The 27,015-nt window shown below is 43.4% G+C and overlaps 1 protein-coding gene across 6 annotated transcripts in view; it reads right to left on the reverse strand.

The window, feature by feature from the left end:
• The window catches only part of MCTP2 (multiple C2 and transmembrane domain containing 2), a 130,145-nt gene that overhangs the window by 20,182 nt on the left and 82,948 nt on the right, over window positions 1-27,015 (reverse strand). For 5 of the 6 annotated variants that reach the window (XM_035130470.2, XM_060282414.1, XM_060282416.1 and 2 more), the window contains 2 exons: window positions 14,347-14,469; window positions 2,188-2,229 (listed from right to left, as the gene is read on the reverse strand). In XM_035130470.2, the coding sequence (XP_034986361.1) occupies window positions 2,188-2,229; window positions 14,347-14,469 (165 nt within the window). Of the gene's footprint in view, window positions 1-2,187; window positions 2,230-8,829; window positions 12,423-14,346; window positions 14,470-27,015 lie in introns of those variants that run through there. The other variant, XM_035130473.2, reaches the window with a different exon arrangement.

Below are 27,015 nucleotides of genomic sequence, written 5' to 3' on the forward strand. Positions count from 1 at the left end.
TATGTGAAGGGTGTTCCGTTAAAGGAATCCAGAGACTCAATGGTTTGGTCAACCCTGAGAGAGGTTGTGCCCGTGTCTGGGTGCTGGACATAGCATGTCCCCAGCTTTCCACCATTCCAGGTGTTCACCCTAGGCTGACCTATGCTGGTGCCCTTGGCCAGCGCTACCTGTAACGGTGCAGGGAGCTAGTCGAACCAGAGCCTATGCAACCACTCACCTGATGTAATCAATAAAGTTGTGGCCTAAATTCTGTTGGAACTAAAATTGGGGTCTTGTCTGAATTTATTTAAGGGGGGGAGGTTTAAAGGTCTAAACACGCAAACGTCTATCCTGAACAGTACAGCTTGAACAACTGTCTGTGTCAGATAAAACCATTTTTGTACTGTCACCAGGACATTACAGCTGGAAATTTGGATAATGTGTATGGTTTCATAAGAAGCACCCATGTTATATATATATATATATATATATATATATATATATATATATATATATATATATATATAAATTATTTTTTTAAAGGCCCTTTGTGCGTATGCAGTCCTTGCTGTAGAAGCAGAGTTTCAGAGCTCTTACAATTTTATGTAAGAAGTTGAAATATACATTTAAAATGGCAATGCTATGGAGAGAGCATTCAAGAATGAAAAAGTGCCCTGGGAATGAACCACTGTTATCTTCTGCTGCTGTCTCCTCTGTTGGAAAAGGGGGAGCTGGATGTGCGGCCCTTCCATTTTTAAAGATTGATCATTCAAATGGAAGGGAGTTAATCTGCTCTTCTGTTTTTGAACTAAGTGTCTATGTGTTTCTAAGTCGTAAACAGTTAGTCTCCGAGGGTGTGTTACAATTCCCAGAAGCGAGGTCTGTTATGTCTGACATGCAACAGAATCCAAGAAAGCTCCCTCTCCCCCTCTTTTCTCTGTATACTTTTGATAAAACACGCACACGTTTGATAGAAACCATGACCTTCTGTGTCAGATCCCAGCCAACAGCTTTTCCAAGTTTTAGGAGTCATTTCATTGGGGGGGTGGGATGGATTTTAGAAAGTTTACTTTTGTGTTCAGTGACACAATACTAAAATGTAATAATTATCCCAATGTTTATGTGCAACAAGCAGTATGCTTGGACCTCACCAGTACTCTTCTAAAGCACCGTCCTTGAAAATCTAAATGGCCAGCAAAGATTCCAGGGGTGAAATGATGCCGTTGATACATCTAGCAATGGTGTGAATGCTACTTTAAGTAGGTAGGGTAGGGCCTGACCCCATGTCAAAGTGGTTTGTGGAGGTTAGGGGATGCTGGGATCTGGCCGGCTGGTCTGATCCAGTTCCCCAACCCGGGAATTGTTTTACCATCTCTTTACAGATTCCCCACTGCCCCAATAGACCAATGTTACACCTCTCTGTGTATGTGTGCTACCCTTAGAGATGCTTGAAGACCTAGTTTGGTCTTCATTTTTAAATGGAACAACCTGATTTGTGCTTCCTGGATGGAACACAATTGCCTTGCAGTTTCACAATTCTCTGAAATTTATGAGACAGCTCTTGGCTCAAAAAAAAAGTCTATTAGGTTAAAGTACATATTTTAGGATAAAATGTGAACAAAAGTGTGTATTTTGTGGGGCGAAGCACAATGAGTAATATTTGTCCTACTCAGAACATACCCATGAAAATAAATGATAAATGAACATTAGTCCTGTCTATTAACTTCAATGGGTCTACTCTGAGCAGGGCAAGCATTGAATACCACCCATTGAAGTTAACAGACATGCCTTACTTAGGTCCAATAATTTTGGTGAGTCTACCTTGAGCAAAATGCAGTTGGCTATAATCCTATACCGGTAATATTAATTTTGGGCTTTTCTAAAAAGTTGATGGCTACAGAAATGGGACTGAGGTCACTTCCAGATGACCTGTGTTATGAGTATTCCCCCCAATTTGTTAGTGGAGAGATTGGACAACAATGGCTGTTTAGCGAGCATTCATTGTGGTTTGCATGTGGGGAAATCAAATGATGTTGCATCAAGCATCATCCCACACCTTTTCATGCATTTCCCTGCTACTTTCCTTTGCCATGTTGTGAACAAATCCCAGCTGAAAATAATGACAACTTGGAAGTGCCCTGAAATAGACTCACCAATGAACACACGTGACACTTGCTTTTATCTAATTTGTTCTACGTTGCATCTTACCTTGTCATCGTCATCTTCATCCTCCTCTACATCAATGCAGTCCTTAAAAAAGAACAACAGAAAATTAATCCAAATTTCAAAGTGCTTAGCATAATTAATATAATTCTATTTATTTAAACATTTAAGGGGAACCCTTCTGGATCAGCCCAAAGGTGAATCAAGTCTATCATGCCACTGTGGTCAAACTGGATGTCTATGGGATCCCATAAACAATATATAAAGGCAACTAGCTCTTTCCTGCTGTTTGTTCCCTGGCAACTGAGAACACGAGAAGAGCCAATAGCTCATATAATCGAGCATCCTGTTCTCACAGTGGCCACCCGGAGGCCTGTGGGAAACCCTCAAACAAGGCCTGAGCACCATGTGGCTTCCAGCAACTGGCATTCAGAAGCATTTCTGCTGCCAACCATAGAGGCAGAGCATAGCCATCATGGCTAGTAGCCATGATCATCACCAGCTGCATTTTGACTCTAGTGCTATAGGTCCAAATAATAATAATAATAATAATAATAATAATAATAATAATTTATTATTTATACCCCACCCATCTGGCTGAGTCTCCCCAGCCACTCTGGGCGGCTTCCAACTGAATATTAAAACAATACAGCATTAAATATTAAAAGCTTCCCTAAACAGGGCTGCCTTCAGATGTCTTTTAAAATTAGGATAGCTGCCTATTTCCTTGACATCTGATGGAAGGGCATTCCACAGGGCGGGTGCTGCTACCGAGAAGGCCCTCTGTCTGGTTCCCTGTAACCTCCCTTCTCGCAATGAGGGAATCACCAGAAGGCCCTCAGCGCTGGATCTCAGTGTCCGGGCTGAACGGTGGGGGTGGAGATGCTCCTTCTGGTATACTGGACCGACGCAGTTTAGGGCTTTAAAGGCCAACACTTTGAATTGTGCTCGGAAACGTACTGGGAGCCAGGCCCGGCTCTAGGTATAGTCCCGGTGGTGCGGGGCGCCGGGGCGCCGGGCCGGCAGGGGGGGCGCTGCGTGGCGAAGCCGTGCTGCGCGCTGCGATGGCGGGGGCGCCGGAGCGATCTCCACGCCTCAGCGCCAGGGCGCCTGGCCTGCTTGAGACGGCCCTGCTGGGAGCCAGTGTAGATCTCTCAGGACCAGTGTTATGTGGTCCCGGCAGCCGCTCCCAGTCACCAGTCTAGCTGCCGCATTCTGGATTAGTTGCAGATTCTGGGTCACCTTCTAAGGTAGCCCCGCATAGAGCGCATTGCAGTAATCCCTCTAGATGTTGCTTAGTTACAATTCCCATCATCCCTGATTACTGGGCAGCCCCGGCTGATGGGAGTTGGAGAGTCCAACACAGGCTCCCTAATGGGAGTTGGAGAGGACCACAGGCTCCCTAACACTGGTGTCAGCATTCGCTCAACTAGGCTTGCTATTAGGGTGAAGGATTGTATCCAATGTCAGTCCTGTTCTGAGTTGACCCTTGAAATCAATTAATTTGGGTTTATTACTTCCAGTAGCTCTACTCTGAGTAAACCCTGTTAGATGAAGATCAATGTCTTTATAATGGTCCATCAATAATGGCTAATCAAAAATGGCTGGTAATCATCAATTCATTTGATTTCTTTCTCCACACACCATAGAGTACTTCCAGAGTCACAACTTCCGTTAAAAAAATTAATAATTAAGACCTTGGATTTTTACATTTTTAAACAATTGCTTTTTAATCCTCAAGGACTCTTCCCATCCTTTGGTCCAAGTTCAGAAAATGGTAACAGAAATAACTCTCAACCAAGACACAATTTTATGTTAGAACAAAGCTATCAGCAGCAGATGCAAGCTGAACCATTCTAAAGGCAAGAAGGTTCAATTCTTGTTTTTTTTAATGCTATTTTAATCCATTGCCAAGTTCTACTCTCGATAAGCAGCTTTGTTCTTCCTCTGACAAATGAACCAGTTGGAATGTCAAGGCTGAGAATTCTTCTACACTCAGTTTATTCTATTCTCATTGCTTGTTTCAATGGCTGTTCGCTCCCTTTAGGGCCATTACCGAAACATTAGGGGGCAGAAAATACATTAGCACACACATAATCAATCTTAAGAATCAGATACAAAATTCTATACAGCATTATCACTCCACTTGCTAAGAAAAAATGGGAGGGGGCAGGGGAGGAAAGGTTATGATTGAAGTGTAGGGGTAACAGGCATTTCAACACGGGTTCTTTGCTAGCAACACATAAAAAAGATTCTGCAGGTCAGCAGGAACATTTCTTTTGAATAGGCAGATTTATTTATTTATTTTGAAATACAATAAGTGGAATGCAGGAAATGTTGAAGAGCAGAATTAAAAGTTGAGGTGGTAAATAAAATAAAATTAAATCCATTTTCGGAGCACAGGACTAAGCTCTTGAAAAGATTCAACTTGCGTTCCATTTTCCAGAAGGTGGAAGAAGCAACAAGGGGATTGATGATCTTGGACCTGATCCTCACCAACAGGGAATAACTGGTCAATAAGGTGGAAGTAGTGGGGACCTTGAGAGGAAGCGACCACGTCCCTTTGGGATTCATTATACAGAGGAAACGGAAAGCCGAGTGTAGTCGGACCTCCACTTTGGACTTTTAGAAAGTGGTTATCAAAAAGCTGGGTTAGAGAAGGGACTCCATGGTAGACGGGAGTCCATGGTAGACGGGGGTTTCTTAAAGGTGAGATACTGAAGGGACAATCTCAAATAATTCCAATGAGAAAGAAAACTGGGATGCATCTAAAGAAACTGGTGTGGTTGCATAATGAGTTTACAGATGAGCTTAGAGTTAAGAAGGGTATGTATAAGAAATGGAAGGAGAGGTATCGCATGAAGGAAGAGTATAAATGAGCAGCCGACACTTGCAGGGGGAAGGTCTGGTAGGCTAAAACTCAGAATGAGCTCAGAGTTACAAGTGAGGTTAAAAATAATAATAAATGTTTTTCCTTGGCTATGTTCGAAGCAAGAGAAAAAACAAAAATATTGTGTTCTTTGTGTGAAGAAGATGGAGAATATTGGGTGATAGAAATAAAGCGAAAGTGCTCAATACCTACTTTCTCTCTGCCTTCTTCCAAAAGAAAAAATTAGTGCCCAAACGGATGATAATAAAATAAATGATGCAGAGAGGGAGTTGCAGCCCAAAACAGAAAAAAGAGGTGGTAAAAGAACGGCTGGCCTGTTCACCAGTGCCTGATGAACTACAACCAAGGAAGTCGATCTCAGGACGCAAGGGAGAAATGTGCTAAGAGGAAGGCACGCTTGGCAAATCCACACCGTGATCAACTCCCGCCTGGAAACCAATGTCCCCACTGTGGAAGGATGTGTGGATCCAGAATTGGCCTCCACAGTCACTTACGGACCCATTGCTAAAACCGTGTTTATGGAAGACAATCTTACTCGGCTACGAGTGATCGCCAAAGAGGGAGAGAAAGAAGAGACAATTTGCAGATGCAATTGTAGAGCTTCTGTCTATAATCTTAGAGAATTCTTAGGGAATTCTGTAGACTGGAGGTGGGCAAATGTTGTCCCCGTCTTCAAAAAGTGGGAGAAAGAGGACCCAGGCCACTTTCCAACTGCTCAGCTTGATGCTGATAGCAGGAAAGGTCCCAAAACAGAAAATTAAAGAGTCGTGTGTGATCACTTAAAAAGGGATGTCCTGATTACTAAGAGCTTGCATGGGTTTCTGAAAAGCAAGTCATGCCAGATCACTCTTTTTTTTATTTTTTATAAAAAGCTTGGTGGATCAGGGGAATGCTGTGGATGCAATGTATCTTGACTTGAGCAAGGCTTTGGACAAAGACCCTCAAGATAGTCTGGTGGAGAAGCTGGTGAGGGGATGGGAATGGTGACATCTGGAATCAAAAGGAAGTCATGGGATCATGTTATGGATGTATCCATGCACTGACTATGTACCCAGCTGCCTGCAGGTTCGGAAGGAGTATGAAATGCCCCTCTGTGCATACAAGTGTACATAGGAATAGCCCTCCTGGAACAGCCCATCAAGTCCAGCATCATCTTCTCACAGTGGCCAACCAGATGCCCATGGGAAGCCTGAGAGCAGAACTGAGTACAACAGGACTCTCCACAGTTACGCTCCCCAGCAACTGGCATTCAGAATCATACTGAAAGTGGAGGTAGAGCATAGCCATCTTGGCTAGTAGCTATTGATAACCTTATCTCCCATAAATCTGTCTAATTTCCCTTTGAATCCATTGAGGCTGGTGGCCAAGGCTTCCTATTGTGGGAGCAAATCCCATAGTTTAACATTGCACTTTCTTTTGTCTGTCCTGAATCTTCCAAAATGCAGTTCATTGGATGGCCTTGAGTTCAAGTATCACAAGGGAGAAATACCTTTCCCTATCCATGAATCCCATCTTCCATGAATTTGTCAAATCCTCTTTTAAAGCCATTCAGGTTAGTGGCCATCACTGGCCCTTGTGGAAGCAAATTCCATCTATGCACTGTGCAAAGAAATACTTTTGTGTGTGTCTGCCTTGAATCCCACAACGTTCACTTTCATTGGATGTCCATGAATTCTATTGTTATAAGAGAGGGAGAAAATCTTTTCTCTATCCACTTTTATCATGCTGTGTGTAATTTTACACACTTCTATCATGTCACTTCTTACTTGCCATTTCTCTAAAGCAGAAAGCCCCAAATGTCATAATGTTTCTTCACAAGGAAGTTGCTCCTTTCCCTGGATCATTCATAGAATCATAGAGTTGGAAGAGACCACAAGGGCCATCCAGTCCAACCCCCTGCCAAGCAGGAAACACCATCAAAGCATTCCTGACAGATGGCTGTCAAGCCTCTGCTTAAAGACCTCCAAAGAAGGAGACTCCACCACACTCCTTGGCAGCAAATTCCACTGCCGAACAGCTCTTACTGTCAGGAAGTTCTTCCTAATGTTTAGGTGGAATCTTCTTTCTTGTAGTTTGAATCCATTGCTCCGTGTCCGCTTCTCTGGAGCAGCAGAAAACAACCTTTCTCCCTCCTCTATATGACATCCTTTTATATATTTGAACATGGCTATCATATCACCCCTTAACCTTCTCTTCTCCAGGCTAAACATACCCAGCTCCCTAAGCCGTTCCTCATAAGGCATCGTTTCCAGGCCTTTGACCATTTTGGTTGCCCTCCTCTGGACACGGTCCAGTTTGTCAGTATCCTTCTTGAACTGTGGTGCCCAGAACTGGACACAGTATTCCAGATGAGGTCTGACCAGCCCCATGCTATACTCCTATTGATGTAGCCCAGAATTGCATTGGCTTTTTAAGCTGCTGCATCACACTGTTGACTCATGTCAAATTTGTGGTCTACCAAGGCTCCTAGATCCTTTTCACATGTACTGCTCTCAAGCCAGGTGTCACCCAAACCTTTTCCAGCTCTACAATATCCTTTTTAAAGTGAGGTGACCAGAACGGTACACAGTGTAAATGTAATGCTTACGTGCGCAAGGCCTCCCATATGTGAGAGGGAATCAGCCTTGGCTAATTGGGATTTCCCCTTTAACATGGTCCCTGAAAGTGGGCACGGCTAGGCAGTGGGAACCCCTACTGCAGCCCCTCTCTCATGCTTACAATGGCATACAAAGGTTCCTATGAACCTTCCTAAAATGAACTTTTGAAAATAATGTGTGAGGGGGAACGGGAGGCTGTAAAGAAAAATAGTGTGCTCAACAAGATGTATGGCAAATCGCAACATCCATCACCCGCTTAGCATCAATGGACAGAATCCTTGGGATTTCAGTGGGACAGCAACGTGTCGTCAGAGAATGAGTGATGGAGAGAGGTTGTTTTTAACTTTGTGTCCTCAGCCTTCATCAGGTTTGCTGGATTTCACTACAGTATACTATTTTACCCTCCATAGAAACCCAATACAAACCTATCCCCTTTGCATTCGATAATGACTTGTTTGTCCCAAATTCCACCTAGAGAGCAAAACTTCAATTTTCCAGATGTAATAAAAGCCATGTTAAATGTTTTTACGGCTCCGTCTGTAGGGATTAGGACTTCACTCCGATTACTTGGCCTCTAACCATTTGTCTTCGTATCTGATGTGCCTGAAATGGTCAGCTAACTGAAAATGCCATTTGCCCCAATCTGTAACACTTTTCTCTCAAGTGGGGGGTGGGGGGAGAGCAGGCTTTGAACAGAACCAAAAAAGTAAAATAATAATAATAATAATAATAATAATAATAATAATAATAATAATATTGGCAGGGAGATGCTTGAATGCAACTTAATTATAACCACAGTTATAATTGTTGCTGTTGCTGTTCTCAAGGTGACATACATGGCCTCCCTCCTCATTTTACCCACACAGCAACCCTGTGAGGTAGGTTAGGCTGAGTGACAGTCACCGGTCCAAGGATCAGCATGGATTTATGGGTGAGTGAGGATTTGGGGCTTGGGTTTCACAGTCCAACTAACCAATACACCAAACTGATTATTGCTTCCCCTAAGGTTCCTATCCAGATTAAAAGTAACATAAAGTTGCTCATAAGATTTGCTCTCTTTGAAGTTTCACAAGGTGAATCACAGAGAGTTGCATTTTGACAGACAGGTTTAAAAACAGAGCCCTGCACGTTATGAAGAAGCATCCTGTTCCTTTCTAACTCCACTGACTTTCTGAACTTTTTTATTTTTAATGTGCAGGAAAGAATTCCTCTTCAGAGCCCCCTCGCCTCATTTCGCCACCTTAGGGCTCTTGTAGAAAAGGATTTAGGCTGCTTCAAAAGCACAAGAGCAAAAGCAAAGTTACTTCAACTGAAGGTGGAAGAAGAGAAGGCAAAACCCTCAAGCAAAGTTTAAAAGCTGACCCGAATTAATCTTAGTTTGATTCAAACTGATGACAAAAGCAGCTCATTTAAGAATATCTGTTGTGGTTTTGTATATAATGACTATAGCGATGTTAACGGAACCAGCTGGACACAAGCAATTGTCTTCAAGATGGATGAAGTTACTATGATAGGTTTTCTGTGGTGTACCATATCCATCTCTCTTTTCTCACAGTCGTATCGGGTCAAATGGGACTGGCAGGCTTGTGAGGCATTATCCTACCTTTTCCAACCTCCCTGGCGCCCTCCACATCTATTGTGGACTATAACTCTTACCAGCCCCAGTTGAGTCCTTCCCAGTCTTATCTAGCCCATGGAAGTTGTACGTCCAAAACATCTGACAGGTTCCAGGTGGGATACAGCTGCATTGCAAAAATCTGCAAATCCCCCATATCTCGTTTTGACTTATTTTGTTTATTATTATTATTATTATTATTATTATTATTATTTATTTATTTACACCCCACCCATCTGGCTGGGTTTCCCCCGCCACTCTGGGCGGCTCCCAACAAATAACAAAATACATTAAAATATCACAGATTAAAAACTCCCCTAAGCAGGGCTGCCTTTAGGTGTTTTCTAAATGTCAGGTAGTTGTTTATCTCCTTGACTTCCGATGGAAGGGCGTTCCACAGGGCGGGTGCCACTACCGAGAAGTCCCTCTGGCTGGTTCCCTGAAGCTTTGCTTCTCGCAGTGAGGGAACTGCCAGAAGGCCCTCGGCGCTGCACCTCAGTGTCTGGGCTGAACAATGGGGATGGAGATGCTCCTTCAGGTATATAGGACCGAGGCCGTTTAGGGCTTTATAGGTCAGCACCAACACTTTGAATTGTGCTCGGAAACGTACTGGGAGCCAATGTAGGTCTCTTAGGACCGGTGTTATGTGGTCCCGGCGGCCACTCCCAGTCATTAGTCTAGCTGCCACATTCTGGATTAATTCCAGTTTCCAGGTCACCTTCAAAGGTAGAGCGCATTGCAGTAGTCCAAGCGGGAGATATCTAGAGCATGCACCACTCTGGTGAGACAGTCCGCAGGCAGGTAGGGTCTCAGCTTGCGTACCAGATGGAGCTGATAGACAGCCGCCCTGGACACAGAATTAACCTGCACCTCCATGGACAGCTGTGAGTCCAAAATGACTCCCAGGCTGCGCACCTGGTCCTTCAAGGGCACAGTTATCCCATTCAGGACCAGGGAGTCCCCCACTGGTTTCAGGTTGCATTTTGGTTTTAATGGATATTGCTTTGCTATTGATATAGTGTCCACGACTTAGAGTTTTCAAAAATATAAAAAATAAGTCATTTAGAAATGCTTTTAAATGAAATAATTAAATGAAATAAAGGCAGTGGACAGTTGCATTAGTGGGATGAGTGCTTAACACAGGCCTGTCTCGTAACACCTCCAACAACTATCCTAAATTGATAGATTGAATTTGTACTGAAGACTTGTCCGAACAAGCTGTGTGCCGCCTGTGGGGTTTGCTTTTAAGGAAACACATATAGGGCCGTATTCAATAATAGTCCTACTCATAGGAGATGTACTGAAATTAGAGGACATGGCTAAGTTAGGTTCACACATTTCTAAGGGTACAAACGTAGTTGGACCTAGCTGAAAATAACCCATAGGACTGTTATAAAGAAGCTTGGCACAACAAGCAATGATAGGGCTGCCAGGGCTTCCGGTCCGTCGCGCTGGTGGAGTAGGACGCAGGGACTTCGCGCTCTGAAGTCCCTGGCTTCGTGGAGGGGGGGGAAGTCCGCAGAGCGAGCGGACTCCCCGAAAAAACACCGGGTAGAGAGTCCCGGTGACATAGCGCCCAGCTGCCTGCTCCAGACGCGATTCCTCCGCTGCCCGAGAGCTCCGTAGAGCGATCGAGAGCCAGCGGAGTGGAGTCGCGGGAGCCATTTTTGGGTTTCATCTTACCTCCTTGAAGTGAAGCTCCGAGTCCTCAGCCTGCAAGCGGCGGATTCTTCCAAGAAAATAAAAGACTTGTACAAAGTAAGTCAAATCTCTATTCGGACTATAAAAATTTTAAATTTGAAGATAGGATGAGATTCTAAAGCAACGGAAGCCGATCTCTTCCAAATGGTTAATCGGGAGGCATATTAAATATCCCTAAGCCGAAAGGGGGAAAGTGCTTTTCCAGATTGTGGACCCGAGAGAAAGAAAGACTTTTCCAAACCTTCCCAGCCCCCGGTGTTGATACCCCTTGAGGTTCAGCAGCAACAAGGGGGAGGACGTTTTGACAGCTGTCAAAAGCTGTCAAATTGCTACAGGATTAAGAAAATTGATTTTATTGTTGTGGACTGTAAAAACTGATTGAAGAGGATTCAGAAGTAATTTAAGCGGAATTTAAATTTGAAATGTAATGAAGTTAAAGACAAAGGATAAGATCAGCCAAGATGGAGCTGACAACGTGGTAGAGAGGAATTTTCCAGCACTCTTTGGCCCTTATCTCTGGTCTGCCTGCGGTTAAGTGAACTATGAAAACAAAGTTTTCTCGAGCCTTCCAGGAGGCTGTGTTGAACTATCTACAAACATGGGAAGATATTTACAAGGAACGGCAATGTTTGAATCCAACAGAAATGGAGAATGAGGTGCAAGATCAAGATTTAGAGGACAATTTTGATGCTGAGACTGTGTGTGAGGAGCAACAAGTTGAGGATAACTTGGAGACTGATTTGGACCAAAAAAAATATGTGTTGGATGATGAAAAACAAAAATCTGAACAAGGAGATGAGGCCAACAAGGAGAAGCAAAGTGAAGAGAAGATTGATGGAAATGGAAATCCTGGAAAGACTGAAATGTGGAGTGGTGTTAGTGAAGGGAGGGATAGGCAGGAAGAGGGGGGTGCAAAGGTCTGGAAGTGGATGTGGGAAAGGACTGGTGTGGGGTGAAAATTTTAGTTTAAGGGGTTTTTTTTTGCTTGATGAATAACGGTGTCTGAATCTTGGCCTGCTAAAGGATACGCTGATCCAATGGGGGGAAGGGACATTGGGAGGGGGGAGGGAGAGATTTTTAAAAGTTTAGGGTTAAGAGTTTTCTGGAGGGGCAGAAGAATGGCTGGGGAAACATGTTAAAGTTTGTTTTTAATGTTTTTGGTGACTAGAGAGGTGTTTGGGTAGAGAACTGCCTGTCTCCCTCTCTTTACTCTTGGCATCCAGTGGCAGGGGGTGTCTGGAGGGGAGAGGGAGGGGTGGAAGGAAACCCAGACACAAAAATGGAACCTTTTGACTGCTGAACCCCTCGGGTTACCCTAGTGGCAGGAGGGGACTCGGAGGGGGGCAGCATGAAGAAGGAGGAGGATTAAGTTAATATAATAAGAATAAGATTTTGAATTAGATTAGAAAACTCACCAAAATTAATTAAAGAAGTTAGGAAATCCAGGAGGAAGAGAATCGTGGAAGCCGCAAACAAACTGTTAAGAAAATAAGATTTGGAATTTAGATGTTCTTGTTTTTTCTTGTTTTTTCTTTTTTCCTTTTTTTCCCCAGGTTTTTTTTTCCTATTTGTGGTTTTGTTGTTGAATTATAATGAAGAATTAGCTGGGGGATAAGCCAAACCTCAGAGCTCCTCCGCCTCTGTCCTCTCAGTGGCAGGGGGGGGATGAGGGGGGAGGAGGGAGGGGGGAGGTCAAACCCAGCTTAAAAATGGAACCCTTTGTTTCTCAATGCCCATGGGTATCACTGGTGGCAGAAGTGGTCTTGTGGGTGGAGGGAAAATGAAGGGACAGAGTTTATTGTATACGTTGTGTATGTTTTGTCTTTATAAAGAAAAAATCAATAAAAATTATTATAAAAAATAAAAGAAATAAAAAAATACACCAGAAAAAAACCACCAAAAAAAGTAAAACAAAAACAAAAAGGGCTGCCATACGTCTGGTGTTTTGCCCTGGATCAATAGGGAAAGCGCTTTTTTGGCGTTTGTGTAAAAAACTCTCAACAACTTTAAAGTCGCTCTTTTTGCTTTGGCGGCCAAAAAGCTAATAAAGAAGACCCTGAACTATAAGGGAGACACAGAGATCTAAACAAAGACCATTATTTGTGGCGCAACACCCCTTTTACTTTTTTACACCCCTATTTATTTTTGATTCAGATTTGTCATGGCTAATAGCTAGTACAAGAAAGTTATTTGAATTGGAAAGAGAAAAGTTCAACAACTTTCAAGGTGGTCCTGGTGTTTTTTTACTTTTTGAAATATGGAACCCTAAGCAGGGAATGCAGGGAAATAAAGTCAGAGAAACTTTGGTTTTGATTCAAGCTATGTGTGTGAATAGGGACATGGGTGGCACTTTGGTCTAAACCACTGAGCCTAGGGCTTGCCGATCAGAAGGTCGGCAGTTCGAATCCCCCCAACGGGGTGAGCTCCCATTGCTCGGTCCCAGCTCCTGCCAACCTAGCAGTTCGAAAGCATGTCAAAGTGCAAGTAGATAAATAGGTACCACTCCGGTGGGAAGATAAATGGTGTTTCCGTGCGCTGCTCTGGTTCGCCACAAGTGGTTTTGTCATGCTGGCCACATGACCTGGAAGCTATATGCCGGCTCCCTCGGCCAATAGAGATGAGCGCCGCAACCCCAGAGTCGTTCGTGACTGGACCTAACGATCAGGGGTCCCTTTACCTTTACCTATGTGTGTGAATGTTAGGGGTGGAAAGCCCTGTTAATTTCAGTCTTCCTAGCTTCCTCATTTTTCTAATCCTAAATTCACATCTTCACATTTTACAGCAATTTGCGGTATCTATTTTTTCTGCAATATATAATGCATTTTTCGTGCTATCTTCACTGATATCTTCATTTTCATGCACCCTTTCCTCTAACATGTGTGTTTTTGTAGACATTGTTTGGCTGGAGAACTGCACTGCAAAATTCAACCAAGTGTGAATTTTGAAAGATAGTTGTGTTTGGGTGTGTGTATTGCTTTGGAAAGTGCACATTTGAAAGATTTGGCTTTAAATGTGTACTGAATCAAATTTCTCCTCCATTCCTAGTAAAGACCAAGGGGTTAAGCCTTAATCAAGGTAAACTAGAAGTGAGGACTCTTTGGCCTTCCAGATGCTGTTGGAATCCCAACACACATCAGCCCCAGCAAGCTGATTATGTCAGGGATGATAGGAGCTGTAGTCCATCGACACCAGGAGACCCAAGGAAGTACAACTCAAATCAGGCCCCGCTATCATGACCAGTGGTCAAGGATCATGGGAGTTGTAGTCTATCAACATCTGGTGGGTCACAAGCTCCCCATGCCTGGATTCACCTATATGACAACGCATAAATGCAACACACACCACTGTTCCATACTAAATTACAACCAGAACCTGAAATATTAAAGCATGGCTTAACTTACCTGGGGGTCTTGTGCGCTGGACACTTTCTCTGGAGAGATGAGGGAGAAGTTGTAAGCAAAAAGGAGCAGTAAAGCCAAGGGCACCATGTACAAATCAAAATGCCAAACCGTGACAACGAAGACCTAAATGAAACAAAGGAAGACAGAAGGGGCTATTTACATCATTCGATGAAAAGAAAAGAGGAGAAGGAAGAAAAGGGAGGTGTGAAGAACAAAGCTTCTGACTCTTCATTCCTATGTGCATCCTTGAAGCTCCGCTAACCTCTGATCTCTCCCACTTTTGCATTCATGGGAAGATAATCACCTTGGATGTTTCTGTGTTCCAAGAGCACCATGTCACCCATTAGAATTGTTAGTGTTGCCTTCTACTTGTGATTTTATTCTCATTGTAGGGATGTACAATTATGTAAACAAACAAGAAAAGAGAGACCTTGATGAAAGTTTGGGGGGGGGAGAGAAAAGGAACGAGAATGGGGGTGGGAATGGAACACTCGTTGAAACTGGATAGAAGAAATGCCTGTCACCTGGAGAATCACAGTACGAAAAGGATGTCAGGAGCCAGGCTGCCGTCTTGATAAAACAGCACGCAAGTCGTAATTAGCTTAAAGATTTATTGCAATACAAACACTCAGCCTTGGACGGCTATCCGTATGTCCATGCCTTATGAATTGGTTGACCCTTCTGGGGAGTGATCCCGGGTACGGCAGAATATCCAGAACCTAAGCCCTTTCTGTTTCCGGCTTTGTTTTCTATCTTAGACCTTTCCCATATGTCTGCTCCTTGGATGAATTAACTCCCCTTCCGGTGTGGAACTGCTTTCCTTCCCGCCTTCTGACATTGCCTGTGTCACTTAAGAGTGCCGGTTGCTCTCTAGCATACTCTCTGCATTCCTGTCATTCTCACAGCGAGGGGAGTTGATAAATTACCATTCGCAGCTGTCTGGGAGGAATGCGAGCCTCTCTCTTGTTGGCTGCTTCCCGACTCCTCTGGAGCTCTTATACCTTGGGCAGAAGTGTTCGTGACAAAGGATGTCTCCTATCTGGTTGTTTGAGCCATGCTGTTACTCACTCAGGGCCAAGAGCATAAGAAGAACCTGCTTGGATCAGGCCCATGCCACATCTACTCTAGCATCCTGTTCTCACAGTGATGCCCATGAGAAGCCCACACACAGGACCCAAGAGCCCTCTCCCCCTCTGTTGTTTCTAGCAACTGGTATTCAGAAGCATTACTAGCCTCCATCATGGCTGGAAGCAATTGATAGGTGTGAGTTTGTCCCGTTCTCTTTCAAAGCCATCCAAGCTGGTGAGAGTGAGTTCCATAGTCATGTTTGTTCTGCTTCCCAAAGTAGCCAATATTGGAGATCCATCCCTCAGGGTATGGAGAACCTCAGGTCTGGGGGCCACGTGGAGCTAGTCATACCTATCTGGCCCTTGGGACTTCCCACAAGACGTACTCCTTCCTGAGTCACACCCCTCACCTGGCCACCCTCCTCCAGTGCTTTCGCCTGTGTACAATTTGTCATTGAACTCCAAGAGTCCTTCTTGTTGGGAGGGTAGAGAGGGGAGTATGAGTTTCTGTAGAAATTGTACAAAAGATAACAATCACGTTCAGTGTTTTTTCCACTTCTGCCTCTGGACCTAAGCACCCCATGGCATACGACCTCCAAATGGTTGCCCTGGAAGAAATGGGGCTCTCTGGTTGAAAATGGTTCTCTCCCTAACCCCCACGTTACCTGATTGCCCATCTCTTTTAATTTTATTGCATAAAGCAGCCACGGCAGGTCCCAATTCAAATCAGGACCTGTAACACTGGTGAAAATCATGCCCTCCAAACTTATCTAATGAAGCCAAGAATAGTTGTTTGGTTATGTTTTTGTTTTTGTTTTTGCAAGGGAGGGGGGAGCACAAGTTTTTCCTCTGGCAAAAGGAGTGAAAGGAAAATAAGATACATTAGGGAAGGGATCAGGATCTAAAGAAGGAATGGCCAACACAGTGTCCTTCAGCTGGACTGCAGTTCCCATCAGAGGTGGTTATAGCGTAGCGCAACCAGTTTTGCCACAACAATGCTGTAAAACAGAGCGTGAGAGGCAGGGACACTGAATTTTAGCACCACACAAAGGGTGCCACTGAAGTTTGAAAGCCCCAAGTCCACCATTGCAGTGATCAGGAATGGCAGAAGGTGTAGTCCAACAATGTCTTGTGGGTACCACACATTGGCTAGAGTAATAAGGCTTTGTGTTGGCACAAGGACTGGTGTAAATGTCTCCCTGTTTTGGGATTCACCCAATTTGAAGGGGTACTTTGGGCAAATCTTGAAATCCTTACAATGGCAGCAAGGGGGTTGAATTATTGCCATGTCTTTTTCCAAAAGGGGTGGAAATGATGTAGGATTTGCTGGTGTTTTGATAAAGCTTTAGAAAGGCAAATGCATAAAAAAGTAAAACAAAAACAAAAACTTCCTTCCCACTGAAAGACGCCTCCCCTAAATGCAGTTGAAATGGCACCATAGAAGCAACTCCAAATTATCTACTGTAGACAGCTGTTTTGATCTTCTAGGTCTTAACACAAGAAACTAATAGCATCTATGCATGGCAGAGGGTGGGAGATACAGCATAATAAAAAAGGGGGAAGAAATCTGTTGGCATAAGCTGCCTTTGCCACCACTCGGCCCCTCCCCCCAGTCAGCAGCATCAATGCAGGCAATGGGAGGTCAACTGAAGCACCTAGAGGTGGCTATAGACAAAGCAGAAGACTGGGGGAGGGGAAAGTGTTTCTATACATGAATCATAGAGTTGGGAGGGACCACAAGGGTCATCTAGTCATCATGCAGGAATCTTTTGCCCAATGTGTGCAGCTCGAACCCACAACCCTGAGATTAGAGTTATCCCAACTCACAAAGGCACTCACCTTCACCTGTTCCTCTCCATACATTTCAGCCCACTGCTGCTTTTCAAGATTAAAAAGGGGGCTCCTGTAGTTGTTATCTTTCAGGGATTAAACCAGATTGGCAGGTACAGTTCTGAGCAGTCAAATAGCCAGGGGAGAACGCATTAGACAGTGGCTCCCTCTGCTCTGTCTGAAACCAGCTGCTTTGCCTGGTAAGAGAGTTGTATGCAATGCCACTATAATGCACAGAACTGACTTAAGTTCATTAATTTCAGTGGGTGTCTCTGATTAGAACTAGCACAGGATAAACCTAGAGTGCTTGATGGCAGGAGGACGAATTCTCGGAACTATATTTTACACGTAGTTCTACATTTAGGATGGAAAGTTCTGATTTGGGTGCATGTATAGATTTGCTGAGTTCTCTTTCACACGCACCAGTTTTCATCCTGTTGATTGTCTCATGCAGCTTTTATCATTTTTTGCTTTTGCAGTTTTATTTTAATTGCTTAATTCGTTTTGGGAATGTGATTTAAGAGCAGTATAGCACTGCTTTGAAACAAAGAAATAAATAAAACTAACATGCATGTTTCCCATTTGAATTTTCACCAAAAGAGATAGAGAGAGAGAGAAACGTCGCACCTACAATTTTACGAGAAACGAAGCTGAAATCCCCATGCGGCTGTTCCAAAATTTCTGAGCTGGAGAACAGATCCAACTTGCAAGTTGAAAGGAAGGGCAGGCCAGAGAGTCATCCCGGGTGTTTTAGTAATTAAAGAAAAGTGCATAATGAACCATATGCCCAAAAGGGGCCTGTTTTTCATGCAGGACAGATTTTTGCTTGAATTTTTAATTTTTATATAGAGATGAAACACTGAGTGGGATGAAGCAACTGTGTGAGGTAATGCACCACGCAGTAGTGGAAGAAGAGGAAACAGTCAGTGTGAGGATGAGCTGAGCATCCTTCGATGATTATGTGTCTAGATTTCACTATTTTGAGACAAAGATTTTTTTTTAATGCATCCTTCTCTCCTTTGAGAAACTGTTTTAGGCATCTGTTCAAAGTCTCCATGAAAGAGATATTGACAGCTTTTTCGACTGAACAGTCCAAGAAGAAAAGAACAGAATGCTGCCTGCCAATTTTTATTTTTATTTTTTTTAATCAGGCTGACCCCACGGGACAAACAACAAGGATTCTTCTGCTATTTGTTGGACCCACCGCGTTGCCTCAACCACTCTGGTTTGGTGGAAAACCTGCCTTTGAAGCTCTAGCCAACACATTGAACAACAGCAAGCCCAGAGCTTAAGCTCTGGAGTCTCTAAACTTCATTTGTTGTCATTTTCATTCCTTGGCTTCTCTATTCCGAGGGAAGCAAGGAGTGTTTAACAAAGCTAAAAATAAAAGCCACAAACCTATCAATAAAACTAATTAAGTAAAATACACAATAAAACACCAAGTGACCTCGCTTATTTTTATCATTACGATGTTTAATACAACTAAATTCCCAGTGAAGGCTGCCCAGCTTTGCCCACATGCACACTGTATATTTGAACCACTATGATAACACTTTAAACATTCATGGCTTCCCCCAAATAATTTTGGGATCTGTAGTTAGTTTAGGGTGCTGAGAGTTTTGGGGAGAGCCCCTCCCAAAGCTATAATTCCCATAGTTCCCTGTGAACAGGGATATATAGTTCTGTGATGGGAATAGGGGTCTCCTAACAACTCTCAGAACCCTTAACAAACTACAACTCCCAAAACTCTTTGGGGGGAGCCATGTGTGCTTAAAGTGGTATCACAGTATTCTGAAATTATAGTGCAAACGTCACTCTAGACAAGGTCATGTGGCCTCCTTTGAGATTTAAGATTCTGGGTTTTTATGTATGTTTTATTTACTGCATCGGTCAAGTTTTTATTTGTATGTATAATTCTTACGTATAAGTTTTGAGTTACCCACAACTTGACTTTGGTTGCCACATGATTATATTGATTTATCAGCTTCACTATATGTCCTGAGGCGATACAAAAATATTTAAAAAGCATGATGGAGGTATATAAAATTAGGTATGATGTAGAGAAGGTGGACAAAGAACAGCTTTTCTCTCTCTCTCTAATAACACTAGAACTCGGGGACATCCAATGAAGATTCAGGATGCTGAATCTTCAAAAGGAAGTCCTGCACACACAGGATGCTGAATCTTCAAAAGAAAGTCCTGCACACAGAACATTCTTAAACTATAAAGTATGCTCCCATGAATTGGGATGGCCTTCAAAAAAGGGATTAGAAAAAGTCATGGGGGATGGGATTCATAGAATGAGATGTTTTTTCTCCTTCCTAATACCAGAACATTGGCCCTTGTGACTCTCCATAGGCAACTCCCCTCTACAGTCACATAAACTTTCCCCAAGCCGTATCCATATCCATCACCAGCCAGTGTGTAGAAACTATCCTGTTCTGCAAAGGGGAAAGGCATATTTGTTGCTCTGCCCACTTTTGCCTCTGGACCCATCCACCTCTGGTATGTGGCCCCTGGAAGGTTGCCCAGAAGGATATGCGGCCCTCAGGCTGAAAAAGGTTCCACACTGTGTGTCTTACGGGGCTGATGGAAACTGGAGCTCAACATCTGGAGGACATCATGTTGGTTGACCCTGAGTTTCGAGGGTACTTAGGAGAACATTCTCCCTCTATTTCTGCAAAACAATGAAGGTGATATATGAGAGACACCCAATATGTCTCCACCTTTGGGAAGCAGTCTAGGGGACTGCTTAACACTTGAGACTTTGTGCCGACCATCAGGCAATGGCTTTTTCCACCTGCTTTGCCCCACCCCCAGGCCTAGGAGCCTTCAGAATAGAGCTGTTGCCATGAGCATTATCTGTATGTGTCTTTTGATGAACTGAGTGGAATATTATGAATCATGGAGGCGGGGAGTGTGTGTGTGTGAATTTCCACATGTGCTTAGTTTGTTAGTCTGTTAATTGTTAATGCTGTTATTAATATTATTTTGTGGATCATCAATACTGCAGTACTTTGTGAATCTTATAATATGACTTATGTTGTGGTTGTGTTAACTTATTTTTTTTAGTTGTTTTGTTAATGGTGTTTTATAGAAGGTGGTTGCTTTACAGATGATTTGTTCATTGTTATACATGGTTTATGCTGTAATCGTGATATTCTATTATGTTATTGTTATTTATTGTTTGTGACTCGGAGAGTGAAATATAATAAATGAAATGAATTTACCTGCCTGCTGTTTGTCTGCTCAAAGTCGTCACCAACACCAGCTTTTCTCATAGATACAGGGATCCTGTACCATTTCCCTCTCCAGGTAGGAAATCAGCTTATGAAAAGCAATTTTGAGCAGGAAAAAGCTGGAAGGGAAAGGGTTGAGCAGCCCTTTTCCTGCTGCTATTCCACTCCCCACTGCAGTATCTGATGCTCCTTTTCATTTAAAAGAAGCCCTGGAGAGAGGCAGCTCACATTCATCCTTGCTTATTGTCTAGTCTGAACCCAAGTTAACCAAGACTGAAACACTGCTTAGTATTCCGATTGTATACACTTCCACAATCCTTTGCGTTGCTTGTCACATTTTCCCCCCTCAACGGCATCTCTCCCCTTTTTTAAATTATGCAGGTGACCAATGTGATAATGAAACACTTTGGCACTGTTTTGATCCTTCAGATATAATGACAATTAGCACCAAGCAGCATCTATCTTAATGCTTGCTCCATTTAATGAAATGCTTATCGTAGTAGAAGGAGTCTCACAGTTTTGGAGGGATCTACATATGAATGATTAAAAAGAAACTGGCCCGTTTTTGTACACACACACACACACACACACACACACACACACACACACACACACACCACTGCTCTATTTCGAAGACTTAAGGACACTTGGCAACAGTTATGCATTGTACAGGTGGATCTGTGCACATTAAAGGGATAACACTGGGAAGAAGACATCATTGATTGGCATCAGAACATAGGATGCTACCTCATACTGAGAAAGACCACTGGCTACTGGTCCACAAATAATGAACTAAAACCAAGGAATTTCACTATTCGTTCACTAGAAGTAGCATGAATCCTATCGGCGATGATGTGCAACCCAACAGTTGTGGTTGGACTACAGCCCCTACCATCTCGGACCATTGACCATACTGGGTGGGTCTGATGGAAGTTTGACTCCAACCATATCTGGAGGGCTACAGATTGCCTACACCTCCTTTAATTAATTGTGTTTATACCATTTGACACATCTTCCAAGGAACTCAGAGCATCCAACTCACCACTTCCAGGCCTGCCTGGGCAAAATTGTTGCCATATAGTTTAATCCAGGGATGGAGAACCTGTGACCCTCCATATGTTGCTAGATGACAACTCCCAGGCCATTGGCCATGACGGCTGGAGCTGATGAGTGCTGGAGTTCAACAGCACCTGGAGAGTACCATCTTGTCCACCATGGCATTTTAGAGGGTTGGGTCTAAATGTACAAAGCTACCCCAGCTACGGAATCCTCTCCTCAATAATACTTGTCTGGCACCAACTTTGTGTTAAATTTTAGGCTCCATTAAGGTTGTTGTTGGTTTTGCCTATAATTTTATTTATTAATATTGAGGATTTTACTGCTGTTTCTATGAGTTTGATGGGCTTTTTTCTCTTTTATGTTGCACATTGCTATTTTATCATTTGCTACTTAATTTTACTATTCTAATCATATTTTATATTGGGTTTTGTTTTCTCCATTCAGTTGTAAGCTGTCTTGGCAGGTACTCAAAAGTTTGTCAGCATTTTAGTGCAGATAATTATTTCATTCACACACACACACACACACACACACACACACACAGGCATGCAATTTTGCCCAATGTACACATTTTTTCATTATTATTATTATTATAAGCATTCCTGTGTACATTTATCCATATTAGATACATTTTGGAGCATACTGCTTGGTTGGAGAATTGCATTGCAAAATTCAGGGAAGTGAGAATTTTAAAGGATGGCTGCATGGCAGTTCACGTATTGTTTCAGGAAGTGCAAATTAGGTAGAGTCACAATATAAATGTGAGCGGAACCAAAATTCCCCACCCCACAATTCCACTTACAGGCTGAACTCTCTGCATAATATCAGTCTGAAGAACAATGCACAATCCTTCCAGTTCAGGTCCTGCTTAACCAGAGGTGCAGTGGCCAAGGGTTAAAGATTTGTTACAATTTCTGCAACAGGGTTCCTGTCTCCAGAATCCTAGGGTTGGCCAATCAGCATGAAAGGTGGAGCCTTTTAGCCACTGAGAAGGAGCCTTCTCACCTTTTGTGCTGGTTGGAACCAAACACAGTGAAAAGAGGTGAGTCAGCCAGTGAGGACTGGCTCCTTGGGTCAACCTGGAGAAGGCGACCAGGAAAGAAGTTATCATGTATGCTCCAAAGCTAAGCATTTAGGGACACAGGCAAAACCAAGGTCCTTTTGTTTCCAGAGAATAGTGTGGCAAGTTACGTTAAGTACAATGGAACTTCAAAGCAAAAGCAACTGATGTCACTTCAAAAGAAGATATTTACTCCAATAGTAAATAGTAGATCTAGCTGAAAGTCAACCTGTGGAGAGCTGCAATGGTTGTTGCAATGCACCCATAAGTATGATTATTGTGTAATTATAAGGTTATTGTATAATCTTAAAATGTTGTATAATGGTATGGCTATAAGAGTACTCAGCTGTGACAATTTCTGAATTTACCACTACACTACTTGACTTAAAAGGGCCTGGAAACGATGCCTTATGAGGAACGGCTTAGGGAGCTGGGTATGTTTAGCCTGGAGAAGAGAAGGTTAAGGGGTGATACGATAGCCATGTTCAAATATATAAAAGGATGTCATATAGAGGAGGGAGAAATGTTGTTTTCTGCTGCTCCAGAGAAGCGGACATGGAGCAATGGATTCAAACTACAAGAAAGAAGATTCCACCTAAACATTAGGAAGAACTTCCTGACAGTAAGAGCTGTTTGGCAGTGGAATTTGCTACCAAGGAGTGTGGCGGAGTCTACTTCTTTGGAGGTCTTTAAGCAGAGGCTTGACAGGCATATGTCAAGAATGCTTTGATGGTGTTTCCTGCTTGGCAGGGGGTTGGACTGGATGGCCCTTGTGGTCTCTTCCAACTCTATGATTCTATGATTCTAACTTTCTCACCTATTGCGAAAGAGCAGAGTTGCATCTTATCTTTCTGGGTCTTTTGCAGTTGAGTCCTCCAAGGAAGTTAGGGCCACATCCTGGCTCCCCGGGCTCATCTGATAGTAGGGTTTCTGTGTACCCTTCTCCTTCAGGTGATATGCGTTATTTATTCACTACACTCTCCTCCTATACCCGATGATCCTGGTCCCTGACAGAAACCCTGTCAAGCCTGCTTGCTTTTTGTTTGCTTTGATGCTTTGCTGATCGGTTGGCAAACCCACGCAGCCCCCCGTCTATCAGAATTTCAGTAGTTGTGTGTTAACGCAGCTCAAATAGCCTCACAGCTGAAGACGAAACGTGCATCCAGTTATCAAGATTTTGTACAAGTTGTACTGCAGATCAAGGCTGAAGCAACAGATAAGCAAACGGGGCTAGAAAATAACTTGTGGGTGGGGGAGAGACGAGAGAGCAATTCTGCCAGAATGAACCAGAAGCAATAACAACAAAGGGTGTAAGGGATATAATATTTTGGACTTTCCCCCCATTTGTGATTGTATATCGCCACCTACAGGAATTTCCCACCTCTCCCCTCCTTGAAAACTGTATAAAGATTCTGGCTGGTCCTTCCAGACTATTTCACAAAGTTATTTAACAGCGAAGTCAACTGGAAGTGTGTGTGTGTATGTGTGTGTGTAAAAGCCAGGATTTCCCACCAGACATAGACATAGAATGAAGCATTTTGACTAGTTGTAATAAATGAACACTTCTTAGCATTGACTCACGATTCATTTCAAGCGTTCGGAGCCTTTCATGTGAATTTCCTCAACAATCCGCTCACAACTAGCCCCAAATTGGGGCAGCAAATGGTGCGGGGTGTATGGAATATGTTCATTTAACTTCATTAAATAAAAATTTAAAACAATATTTTTAATGAATTAAATTTATCAGTCACTTGTCACCAAAAGGTTTCCAAGCGACATGCACTGGGGGGGGGGGAATACATTTTTTCCCCTGTCACCAACATAGCAATATGTGGTTAACTGAGCTACATGGAACTTTTCCATCAGTCCTGTGGAGTTAAGAAAAGTAGGCCATGGTCCTGTTAAAGTGTAGAGAAAATATTATGGACATTTCTTTCTTGCAGAAGCCAGAATTCTCAGCATTCTTGGCCTTGCCAAGTTGGTGTCCCTCACTTGTTTGGAGCTGCAGACTCCCATCAGCTCAGTCAGAGGTGTCTACTTGCCCCTAAGATTGAGGGGGGCCGGTATGCAGCGCACACACATGACATCACGTTGTCTGGAGGAGGATGAGAGCTCTGGAGGAGTCGGCCACTGAAGCCGTGCCTCGCTCAGCTCTGTGCCCGGCCTCCTCTGGAGGACACTATGTTGACAAAGAAACAGAATCCGGCCTGTGTGAGCAGGTGGTGGGCTAACCCTTACTTGTAGGGTATCCATAGTGGGCTACACTCCTCCAAGTCTCCCTCTTACTCTCTGTAAGTCTCCATGTGCATGAACACATACCACTTACAAGAACAAAACAACAGCCTCCTGGATCAGACCAGTGGCCCATCTGGTCCAGCATTCTGTTCTCACCGTGCTCTGTAGGAAACCCTTAAGCGGGATCCAAGCACAACAGCACTCTCACCTCCTGCAAGCAGCAGTGCTCTGCTCACCTGTGATTCCTAGCCACTGGCATTCAAAGGCATAATGCCTCTGTTGCAGCTAGTAGCCACTGATAGGGTTCTCCTCCATGAATCTGCCTAATTCTCTTTTAAAGCCATCCAAGATGGGGACCATCACTGCCTCCTGTGGGAATGAATCCCATGGTTTAAGTACGCACTGCATGAAGAAGTATTATGCTTTATTTGTCCCAAATCTTCCAACATTCAGCATCATTGGATGTCCATGAGAACAAGTGTTACGAGGGAGCAAAACCTTTTTCTATCCATTTTCTCGATGCCATGCATACTTTTATAAACTTCTATCTAGTCACCTCTAACTCAGCTTCTCTCTAAACTAGAAGGTCCCAAATGCTGGAACCTTTCCTAATAGGGCGGCCCCTCCACCCCCTTTATCATTTTGGTTGCCCTTTTCTGAACCCTTTCCAAGTCTGTTGTATACTTTTGAGATGGGTCAACCAGAACTGTACACAGCATAATGAGGGACTAGTTGATAGTTTATACAGAGAAGCCAACAAAATATTTGGTACTGGTAACAAAATATTGGAATATCAGTATCAGAAACATTCTTCCTCCTATGATGGGAGCCATTCTCAATGGCTAGGCTTGTAAGGGCTGGTGGGAGTTGTAGTTCAACAATACCTGGAGAGACAATGATTGTGCACACCTGTTCTAGAGCCTTCTCTCTCTTTTTCCTCTCCCATAGGGCATTCTGACCCTTATTTTCAAAGTTCTCAACAGTTTGCCTGCCTAATGGAGTCACACCACCACTGGGAAGTTCTGCCTTAGCTTTAAGTTTTTAATAAAGAGAGAGGGAAAGAAAGAAAGAAAGAAAGAAAGAAAGAAAGAAAGAAAGAAAGAAAGAAAGAAAGAAAGAAAGAAAGAGACCCTGACTACCTCGTCAAATATTAAGAACCCTCACCTGAAAATGCTGGGACTTTCATGTACCCACAAATATTTCCCCACAATCACTCCCACACTGCAGACCCAAATGTGATGAAAATGGGTGAGCCCAACATTTCACCCAAGTGATTACAGTGGAACCTCAGTTTACGAACACCTCGGCTTATGAATTTTCGGTTTACAAATGCCGCAGACCCATCTGGAACGGATTAATTCACTTTCCATTACTTTCAATGGGAAAGTTCGCTTCAGTTTATGAACGCTTCAGTTTATGAACAGACTTCTGGAACCAATTACACCCATGCTTCAGGTTAAGTACGCTTCAGATTGAGTACCCCGCGGACCCATCTGGAACAGATTAATCCACTTTCCATTACTTTCAATGGGAAAGTTCGCTTCAGTTTATGAACACTTCAGTTTAAGTGCTCCGCGGAGCGTCTGGAACAGATTAATCCACTTTCCATTACTTTCAATGGGAAAGTTGGCTTCAGTTTATGAACGATTCAGTTCATGAACAGACTTCCGGAACCAATTGTGTTCATAAACCAAGGTACCACTGTATCTCATTATTGAGAAACAAGTGGAGTGATTTCCCAGGATGGAAAATCATAGAATCATAGAGTTGGAAGAGACCACAAGGGCCATCCAGTCCAACCCCCTGCCAAGCAGGAAACACCATCAAAGCATTCCTGACAGATGGCTGTCAAGCCTCTGCTTAAAGACCTCCAAAGAAGGAGACTCCACCACACTCCTTGGCAGCAAATTCCACTGCCGAACAGCTCTTACTGTCAGGAAGTTCTTCCTAATGTTTAGGTGGAATCTTCTTTCTTGTAGCTTGAATCCATTGCTCCGTGTCCGCTTCTCTGGAGAAGCAGAAAACAAACTTTCACCCTCTTCTATATGACATCCTTTTACATATTTGAACATGGCTATCATATCACCCCTTAACCTTCTCTTCTCCAGGAAAATGTACCACCACATAATGTTGTGTTGGAGGAAAATGTGTTGTCAGCCCTAACGTCTGGTGGCCTGGA

Source organism: Zootoca vivipara, chromosome 14 (assembly GCF_963506605.1).
Source record: "Zootoca vivipara chromosome 14, rZooViv1.1, whole genome shotgun sequence".
NCBI lineage: Eukaryota > Metazoa > Chordata > Lepidosauria > Squamata > Lacertidae > Zootoca > Zootoca vivipara.